This window comes from Magallana gigas, chromosome 5 (assembly GCF_963853765.1).
Source record: "Magallana gigas chromosome 5, xbMagGiga1.1, whole genome shotgun sequence".
In the NCBI taxonomy this organism is placed as follows: domain Eukaryota; kingdom Metazoa; phylum Mollusca; class Bivalvia; order Ostreida; family Ostreidae; genus Magallana; species Magallana gigas.
The window spans coordinates 33,523,819-33,535,003 of NC_088857.1; the positions used below are offsets into that span (position 1 = coordinate 33,523,819).

General features: G+C 31.2%; 1 protein-coding gene across 6 annotated transcripts in view; it reads right to left on the bottom strand.

Moving 5' to 3' along the window:
* LOC117689291 (ETS homologous factor) overlaps positions 1-10,949 on the bottom strand; it is a 28,477-nt gene extending 17,528 nt beyond the window's left edge. Inside the window, exon 1 of one of the 6 annotated variants that reach the window (XM_034469979.2) lies at positions 10,869-10,949. In XM_034469979.2, the coding sequence (XP_034325870.1) occupies positions 10,869-10,902 (34 nt within the window). In that variant the 5' untranslated portion in view covers positions 10,903-10,949. Of the gene's footprint in view, positions 1-4,637; positions 4,762-9,961; positions 10,050-10,868 lie in introns of those variants that run through there. The other 5 variants (XM_034470006.2, XM_034469997.2, XM_034469961.2 and 2 more) reach the window with 5 other exon arrangements.
* Between the last annotated feature and the right edge of the window lie 236 nt (positions 10,950-11,185).

Below are 11,185 nucleotides of genomic sequence, written 5' to 3' on the forward strand. Positions count from 1 at the left end.
AACTTAAATGGATGCAATATTGATTAAAAGTAGAAAACCAACACGTTTTCGTCTCGTATATATTGAAACATGTTTGGCGGAGATAAGACTCCATTTTGGAATGTAAATTGTTGTATATAAATGTTTGCAGTGCTTAATTCTTGTCTTGAAGTCTTTACACAAATGTACTTGATTCTACCTGTAGATCAATGGCTGTGCATTCCAAGACCTCCTTAAATCTTTGAACTCTAGCTGTGTTCATCAAACAACAAGAACTGGCCTGCGGTTAATTTCAGATGATAGAAAAATATTTCTATCGCATATTTTGACGTGTTTTTTGGGGTCCCTTTCTCTTTCATAGTACACGAAATAGATATATGCTAGAGGGAAAGTTTAGTTAGCTTTGATTAATACTTAATGCGGTTTTATTGAGAAATTTAATATACATTTCCTTATTAATAAATATGACATCACCAAAAGTCAGGCGTTTCAAATCATCTTCATTTACACAAGAAATATCAACCGATTAGCAAACTGCGCCATGATGCCATTTTCATGGTTAAAATTTCAAAGAGAATTAAATCGCTTTAGTGCTATATCTACAAGGAAATGTTGAGTGATGGAACAAAAAGTTTTTATCAAATCACCTGAGGTACTCATAGTGTGCACCCGTTGTGAAATAAATTATTATGAAAAACCATTAGCATGACGTTGTATTCTTTTATCTCTATTGCAATATTGCATATAGTGTAAAATAATAATCAAAATCGATAAGAATTAATGCTTGTAGTAAAACTCGGTAAAAAATGAATCGTTATCATTAGCTACACATTTATGGACATTGACAGAGAGAAATAAAGTAACGACGAACAGGCCAAAAAATTATGAAAACTTGCCTCAAATATTACTATACCACCGGCGATGAATTTAAACCTTGCCTTTAAAATAATAATTTCGTTCGATGACGTAATTGACTCGTTATCTCTATCGCCTAAACACAAACTGTATTGTAATAGATAGATAGGAATCTTCGCTTGCTAATGATACCTTCGGTATCCGCAGTATCGCTTTAAATAAAGTATATAAAAAAGGATTAAGGGGGTACCACGCTACGATGACGTTGAGAGTGCTTTAAGTGGCAGTTGACAGTTTGACGCTCCAGAGCCTACTTGTAGATTTAATTTGTTTGAATGGGAGATTCAAAGATGAAATAATTCTGTCAAGGACTCGGTGTCTCGGTGACTACTTGTCATACCTAAAGTTACAGATGGAAGAGCCCACTTACGGCATTGTTTTCCCGCTCAGCGCTTCACAAACTCACGTTAAATCTGTATATTTTGACACCGCCAAATTCGGTCAGCAGTTCTTCTATAATAATTGATAAATATCTGAGGTTTGGAAATACCACATACTGATTACGTGGTGATTTTTTTTCTTAAAAAATTCGATCATTATCAATAATATTATTTACAATGTATGTATGGAAAAGTTATATATTGTCGTACGCTTGAAATACAGATACTTGATGAAGAAGAAACTTTTCATACACAAAAAGATGTGTTTACTATTATTTGATATCTAAAGCTATCTGTATATGTTGCATGTAAAAAGAAACAAAGGATTCATTGTAACTTAATATAAACTGTACAATAACTACTAAATATGCTACAGGATATACTTAGATGTAAGTTATATACAATTTAATGAAAAAAAAATTAAATGCCTATTATATATATTTTAGAAATAAAGCATAATCGTAAAATATTAATGAGTTAACATGAAAGTTGTTAAAATCATGTACGCATACAACGTATAATGTACAATCAGCGATAGCATGACAGAAATAGATTGACATTAGGCATATGCCATCTAAAATAGCGCCGACTTCTCTATTAGGTACAAGGAAGCACTGAATTACAGTAGTGTATAAATATTAGGGACTAGACTAAAAACGATAAGGCGGAATATCATACTTTAAATCGCTAAAAACCTTGGCCTGAATAATTTAATTGAGGAGGCTGTGTGATCAACAAGTAACCGTTAAAATCTTCCTAATGTTTATTCATCTGACTTGTTTTTGCTATAAACTATGATTTAGCAAATGAAAATGTTTTAAATATGTTTTCTTCAAAATGTTCTTATATCTTTACATAGAGCTTTTCTTAGTGAGGAGAAACCGGCACGATCATTTCGCCCACTTAATTAAGCCAATTTACAAGTTTCTAAGGAACGTGCACCAAAGAACGAAAACAACAAAGATAAGTCTTTGTTGAGTCCTACTATTCAATACAAAAGAGTTAATCAATGATGTATAAATTAACACAATTCTGATGAAATTCTTAAAAAGACGCAATGAAAATGTGCGTCCATTATTATATGTTCATTTATTTGAGAAAAAAACCGCATACTATTTGGTCAACTATGTGGTTCATTTTCATTTTCACAGTAGCCGAAATTTTAAGACGCAATTTGCTTGAAAGACTCAGACTTTGGTCAAGTTCAAAACACTAAATTCTGCACGATCGTATGTATATCTATAGATGAGAGAAACTCCTCCAATAAGTTGAACGGTAAATATCGATAGTTTAAATGCCGGTTTTTCAAGAGTTTCCGGGTAACAAAGTTCGCTGTTCAAATAGATACCCTCGGATAGTTCGTTATCTTAATATGTTTTCAATTTCTGTTGCAAGTGTTATCTCCCTATATACAATTTACCTGCCCTGTCTCGTTTTTACTTTTTTCTTGGTTTTTTTTTTTTACATTTTGTTATGAGAAGTTAAGGGAGATAGTGGGCAGTTAAGGTTGACAGGTGTCTTAGCGTGGGTCAGAGAGATTGAGGACATCAAGGTAAACCCGAAACCCAACGATTAGAGTTTGTTAGTCTTCCATTATGGACGTTTCGGTGTGAATGGGTTAGTCCTTGTATATAGATACTGGGTTATCTCTCTCGATCAAACGCCCGCACTTCAGCAGGCTAGGATACTTCCGCGTTCATGTACCTTGTTATGTACCGAAATGTACAGGAATAGGACAGTCAATATCGCTTAAGACAATAGTTAAGATGTTGTTAAATATACAACGAAGCAATATTCCGAAACCTGTTATAGTTAACATGGCAAAAAAGGGATAACAAAGATATAAGATTTAAATAACTATCTTGGATAAGAAAAATCGATGTGCGTATGGGATTACACCAATTGAAATACGCTTTTTTCATTAAAGGCGGAAGACAACAAAAAATATCTTACAACTTTTTGCTCATTGTGGTTCCTATATTCATCTACTTAAACTAATAGGAATGATCAGTGAACGCCGAGTAGTATGTTACCAGCCCTCGGGACACAAACATCAATGTACAAAAAAAGAAGAAGACAAAACACAAAACCTTGAAAACGATTACGTGACATCTTCCAAAATCACCGTATTCTTATGTAAATATGAAGGATCATATACTTAAATCGAAGTCCCTTTATGTTTATCGCTTCAATCATTAGAGCACTTAATATCAGTAGTATTTATTTCCTGTAAAAGCTTGAAATGGTAGAACTTAGTATATATTGGGATATTAAAAGCTATTAAACAGCAATTTTACCACCATCAAAAGATTTATTACAGTCCATAGTATCCCTCTTGCGCCAAACGCATGCACTTTTAACGATCTATACATGTACATGTATGTATTTAAAAGGTAACCAGTCAACACACTAAAATCTATAACCAAAGCGCAACACTGGGTTTCTAGATCATCATGTTAATATTATCGAACACGTTAAGTACAGATACTGGAATTGTACAAAAACTGCTTTCTTGTAGTGGTCACATTACATTACAGTGGTTCGACCATTTAAATATCAACATCTCGCCCGTACTTTCTTTCACAATTTTGCAAAATCATTTTTTTAATTATTACACCCAACGTAGATTATTTGTTCAGATGGCATTATTAATTCAATTTTTCGCAATGTGAGTAGGCTATTGTGACATAAGGATAAGAAGACTCCATTGCACGTGTTGCATGAAGCATGCATCACTTTGACTGGAGTGCTATGAATGGTCTTCCGCATTGTTAACTTAAATAGCAAGTTTCACTTTAACGAGAGAAAAAATCAGCAGATGCATGAAACAAAAATAATTTTTAGCATAAAAATAATCACTGTATTTTTCTTTGAATTTAGGAGAGGTCGCAGTGCCTGTCTGTGCTATGCGTCTAACACCGGAGGTTATGATCACCTGTTTATACATCGAACATGCAAACTAACAAATTGTCATGTGGAAATTGACCGTCTGATACTGAATGTTAACATGCTTGAAATATTCACAACATGTTGATTTTAACTGCCGTCATGCATTTCACCCACAAATATTTGAGGAGAAATATACACTTTTATCTTTCGTGTTCAAATTTTTGTTCTGCAGCGATTCGACATTTTTTTGTTTGTTTCTAAAAGCTACTGAAACATGTTTAAGTAAAACTTAATGCATGGTATTTGTTATTCCTGCAAAGATTCCACAGTCATTTCAATTATCCGAAAAAGCAATAATAATGGCTTAATATATAGCAATTGAAGACAAAAAAGCTCTAAAATTGTTAAATTGCGCCAAGTGACCCTGTTCTCTAAACACCTTGTAATATTAAGTATCATCTAAAATTTACATACCTATCGAAGATTCCATATCTTCTAATAATACCATTTTAACTTATGAATCCAGATTTGATAGACTTTGTAAATCTACGTAACAATAATCTCCACCGCGATCTTTTGTGGTGTTCTGTGGTGTTCTTTTTAAGGACCACCTCTTCATTCAGAAGATTGCTTTCTCTTCCGTATTGAAGGTTTTTGTGCAATAAGTGCTGGTATTGGCCCTAGTTAACCTTCACTTTGTTAAAACATTGACAGAGAGCTTTTGCTGAACGAGAAAAATATGTGTGTTGATCTTTTCTTTCTTCCTTTTTTACTTACTTTCGGGGTTTTCTAATTTTCCAGTCTGCCTGATGATATCAGAGTTTTTTGTTGTTGTTTTTTTTTTTATTTTTGAGATGCAAAAGACTATAATTAAGAAATGTCGATATTTGATTATGCAAAGGCATTCAAACTTTGCGCAGTTTTCATTTCGAACATTACAATCTGTATACATGTACATGTACTATACATAAAAACACTCTACCACCATACCATCAGAGTCGGCAAATTTAGTACATGAATAATTTGGGCTGGTATTTTAGACTAGGTAGTATAAAAAACTGTCGTTTATAGCACAAATTCTTTAAATAAATTTGTTGTCAAACTGTATTTGTCTAATTGGTGGTCCATATTTCTTCCTTGTTTAATGGCAAGACAAATTGTATTTTTTTTAAAACCTAATCACACCGAGACCATCTTCAAGCTAAATCTAACGACAGATAAAGATAAAAATATAATAAGTTTTGATGCACATACCACATTTGATTGATAACTTGCCTTTCGCCATTCATCTTTTTCATATTTTAATCTTTTATTGAGGAGCAAATCGCGACCACATTCTGGTGAAACTTTCAACATTGGCCTTTTAACAGTAATGATTCTTTATCGTGCCAACACCTACTATTGTGACTCGAGACTTCATCTAATAAGTTTCAACCTATAGACAAGCCGCTTGATGTTGTAAAGGAACCGGTACTAGTTTATTGAGCTGCGGCCAAATATTAAACCTGCAAACTTCGATTGCCGATCGAACGCTCTCTTAGCAATTTCCAGGGGAAAAATCAACTAGCCGACACACAACTCCAATTATTCCGTCTTAATTAAGAGTGAATTTAAAACAATTTTCTCTCTCTAAAATTTACTTAAGATCTGCAATTGATTGAAGATTATTCATTCAAAGACTTAAAGAATTAAAGATATATATATATATATATATATATATATATATATATATATATATATATATATATATATATATATATATATATATATATACACACACGAAAATTAAGTAATAAATCTACACTTTATTTGTTTTGCAAGAAATCAAAATTTATCGAGACTAAGAATAAAATAGATAAACAAGTACTAAATGTACCCGCACAACGCAATGCCTTCTCTTACTAATCAATTAGTAAGCAATTATTCCATTTGGTTTGTAAGTAGGCTCTTGTAAATCAATGAGGAAGCAACTCGACAACAGCTCTGCATAATTGTCATTACGTATGTATATTAAGTAAAACAGAGACAGATTTTTCAATTTTTAGCGGGTTTTTGAATTACTCACAGTAATCTCGTGTAATAAATTTATTATCAAATTCTCAGCGTTGCAAAGACACACCCAATTACAAGAATGGGTGTATAAAAATACTTTATTTTAAATTAAAGTACCCAAAATCTGATAACTTTTCAAACGCCATCCCTCCCCCCCCCCCCCCCCACTCTCAAGATTCACCCCTTCCCCTTCAAGATATGGATATTGTACACCGATTTTGGTGTCACGAGAAACATTTCCAAAATTCATTTAGACAATATGGACTATGTTAATTAAATAAAATTATTTATTTCTATTAGCCAAATAACTCAATTATACAAGGTTTCTACAACTTTTGTTTTGTATTTGAGGGAAGGGTTGTAAAAGCTGTCAATACAGTAAGTTTAAAGTTAATGCTTAAAATAGAACTTTAAGATAAGGTGACTTCGAAATCAAGGGTTTCATAATACCTAAATATATATTAAATCAAATTACTGTATATGGGGAAAATGAAATATATACAGTCATGTCCAGTGTAAAGTGAAATGATTAACAAAAATATATTATTCTATGGACTACTTAAGTTTTATATATATATATATATATATATTGGCTGGGTTTACTAATTAATTATTTGTAGGAAATTTATAAAAACTATTCAACTGAATAAATATTTTAATCAAGTGTTGTCTGGCGTTTACTGTATTATTAAACACGTGTAACATTTGTTTATAGCTTTAAAAGCACATACTCAGTATCAATCTAGGAAGCATATCAGTTCCTTTAATGAATTCTATTTGTCAAAGAAAAACAGTCCTAAAACATTGTATACAAGAAGAATAAAAAAACAAAACAAGACGCATCATTTTAATTTTGTAAAAAAAAAAAACTAACTTTTAACAAGTAAAATAAACTGAGTTCATTTTGAAGCTGATCACATGTCGACAATTTAGACAAAACTAAGAATATGGGGAGAGAAAAAAAATCCATAATTCGAATGATTTATTCGATTCCCATCAGAATTTCCAAAATACACATTAATAGAGGATTATTTTTTTCTTTTTCACGACTCCGTCTCCTGCATACTACTTATAGCATTAACGTGGATGGTTCAAAGTGCGCCCGATAGGTTTGTTTCCTCTAGTCCAACGTGATATTGGAACTTAACAAACATTTCTATAATTTCCATTTCCCCTTTTCCGTGAAATATTTACCCTTTTTTCCGCCAAGATATTGTCACTTCATAGTTTTTATCCTATTTCCTTCATACGGTTATTATATTTAAACATTTGGATGAATTTTTATTGCGAGACCTCTTGGCAATTTAATTCACTTTTTGATAATTGAAGTACGTTGTATAAACATAAAAAGGTCTTTGAAGCATTTGAAATCTGAGAGAACTTATGTGATAATTATTTTTGAAGTATTTTCAGCAATCCCAAAAAACATGTTATAGTTCAGCCTAAAAACTTCTAAATATTTTGATTTTAAAACACAGACATCAATATATTAAAGTGATATATTATTAAAAAAAACACTCGAAAAGTACACAAACCATAAAAAATACACAAAATTTATTAAATTATTACTAGTTTTATTTTTTACTACAAATAACAAGTATTCAATATATTGCTTTTGCAATAATTTCATTAATTTAATTTTATGAATTTATTATATTAATTTAAGTTAGTCTCGTGTGCAATATAATATACGGAAAAGAAATTAAATGATACGTATTCAGTAAAAACCGCATAATCCAACACAAGTGCCATCTTCTTTTTAAAATTAAAACTAGGATTTTCTACCCTTATAATTTTTATCGTCTCTTTATTAAATTTCTTTTGCATTCTTTGTACTGTAATAACAGAAACCCGGTCTTTATTCGGACATGAAATTGCTCTTCCAGCGAATGTCGGTTTAGACAGGCTACACTGTATGCAAAATCATCAGTATCATAACTCCCGGTATTAATAAACGAATTCATGATGACTGAAAAAAAGGAATCTTAATCAAATATGTAAATATATCTAGTCATTAATACAATTTATACGTTTAGTTCGGCACAAGACCTATATTTCAGCTGCTTTACATGTTAATGCCGCATTGACACCTTATGGGATTACGCTTAAAGTACAAACACGGCTGGGTGATAAAGATGTCAGTGTTTGCATGGTTTATAATTACTGACTAGAAATCGGTGTTTTGTTGAATACATAATATAAGGAAACGAGTGATGGCTAATTGATCAAACAAATGATTTATGGCTTCAGGATTAATATTTCGTGTTCAAAGCTGCACTTCTGTGTAAATCGAAATACATGCACATAATGTAATGATGTGTATTAAGAATTACGTTTATTAATATGGAACATAATTTTTATTTCTTGCAGTATTTTAAGACGTGCACTATTCACCGAAAAAAAATCAGTCAAATAAAGCAAAAAAGCAACTACATGGGGAATTAAAGAAAAAAATTATATTTACATATTTTTTCTAACCATTGAACATTTAATTTGAAATGTTTTGATTTAATTTCATATGAAGTTAATTACAACTGTAAAAAAATAAATCAACATAGTGTGTTCCAATAGCTTCCAGTTTTTACTTAAAATACACTGATGGAAATGAATAATTGGAAAAAAAGGAAAGGTGTTTGTTTCCCTATACTGGTCCCTAAGAGAGAGGAAGGAAGCTATACATTTTTAATGAAGAAGCAAAATTGCACATTCTGAAAACGATTTTTTTTTAGTTTTGAATGTAAAAAAAAATAACGTCTGTTAAACTATATATATAGCACTGGCAAAAACCTAACAAAACCTAACAAAAGTTTTTAAACGTGGGTTCATTTGCAAATAGATAAATTATAAAGTTTCTATGCATGCAGGTCTGCAACGGTTGAATAAACTTAGTTTTCACAAATAAAAAGAAAAACAGCCAGTGCAAAAACAAAATTTCAATCTTTTACGGATAATTATTTTCCCAAAAATAATATTGAAATGTACACGTAGGGTGTATAAATTGCATACTACCTCAATGTCATGTCAGTGCAAAATTTCATCTGAAGAAACGATCGGCTATTGGTGATAAAAACAGAATTTTTTGTGTTTTCATTTTCAAAAATTCACCTGACACAGTCAGAGGTGATATACAACTTTTACTAGAGGTGGTTATACAGTCTGTAGTCGAAAGTCAACTTTATGACATAATATTGTTTTACGGAAAATGCACAAGGATAGGTGCAAAAATACCACCTTCGCAATGATATAGACAAACTTCTTGAACCATACATAAAGTTCATTTCTGTTTGCTATATAAAATTATAAGATTTTATTACTTTGGAAAAAGTATCCTTTTTTATCCTTTTTGTTTGAATCTATATGAACATGAGCACGAACACAAATATATGTAATCATTACATTATATATTCAAGAATAGCAAAAGGCATTTAAAGGTGTTAATCGGCCTAACATAATAAAACAGTTAAGCTGCACATATCGTGAAAAAAAAACAATCTTCAAGTAAAACTATAATACTGAAAATTGAATAAATTATGAATTTAATAGGCTTCATCATCGTCCAATGATAAATTTTTCACAACACCACTGTAATGCATTTGCTTTCAGATGTTTTTTTTCTTTGGAAAAAAAATCAACAAAATAATGAATTGCGAAAACTAGCATACTTTATGATACTAATAGGGAGTTCATGATACCCAACTGATAGATGATTAAGGGCGCTTGGGTCAATTAATTAAGAACCAACTTACCGTGTATTCTGGGACCTGTTTTAAATCCCCACTCTGAATTAGAATCATGCATCGTGCTTTGTAACTACACAGACAACTTATGACAAATAATGAGTTCTTTTGTTTTTAATAAAACTTTTTATTTACCAAAACAATTAATTGGCGCTAAGTGCTACTTCATTTTTACCCAAAATTTCCCCGGTTTTCGGCTACACGTACTCTATGTTATTTTTAGCACTAGACATTCTCAGCAAATTCTGTACAAGGGCAAGATCAACGTTACGTCATCGTTAAGAAACGCATGAATGCACATTTTAATCAGCTTCCTTCACGTTAAAAAAAAATCACATTCTCATTTAACGCAAATTAACACTTTGACAGGGAGAGGTAATTAGAATTTTGAAATCTTTAAATTAAAGATCTGTGATGAAAAACTTGACATTTGTATCTAAATTTACCAGTCATGGTATCAAAAGAGATGATTTCGCTTTTATTCATGTCATTTGTTGTAAGGAGTATAGAAAGTATAGAAGTTTGATAAAGTATGTTGCAGTCGATTTGCATAAGGCGACCTTTGTCGTTCAAGGAAATTACAAATGCACTATTACGAGAGCATTTCATTATTTACGCTACTTTAACCTCATATCGAATGTTTTATTATTTAAAGAAATCAAAATTTGTCCACCAAACTAAGATAACATGTTGCAAATTAAGCGACAAAGCTTTTAATTAAAATATAAATATTGTTAGTCTTCTCAAAATAAGTATTTTTTCTTTGATACTACTTTAAAATTTCATATTAAGTCTATGTTGATTAATTTAAAATGATAAAAAATAATTAACATGAAAGAAAAAACTTCCATGTTAGAAAACTCAACACATTTAAACGTTTATTTATAAAAACCTTCTAAACAAAGTTTCTACTTACGTCCAGCTTTATCGTTGTTGTCCATTTCCGACATTAACCCTTGTGCCCCCAGATTGCTACAGAGAAGTGAATTCTGAAACAATAGATAAAATACAAAGTTTTTGAGGAAATCCGGCTCAATTTGTGTGATGCTATTTGATCGCGCAAGTTCAAAATAAGCGCTTTCACTCTAACGAATTTCAACCCAAGTAAAAAAAAATAGTGCATGTGCATTTAATGCTTCATTTTCTTTACATGTAAAGCTTTTAAACATGCGAAACCGGAAATATAGTTGTAAGCTTAAATTGTTTTTAAACAGAAACAACTAAGAAATAAGA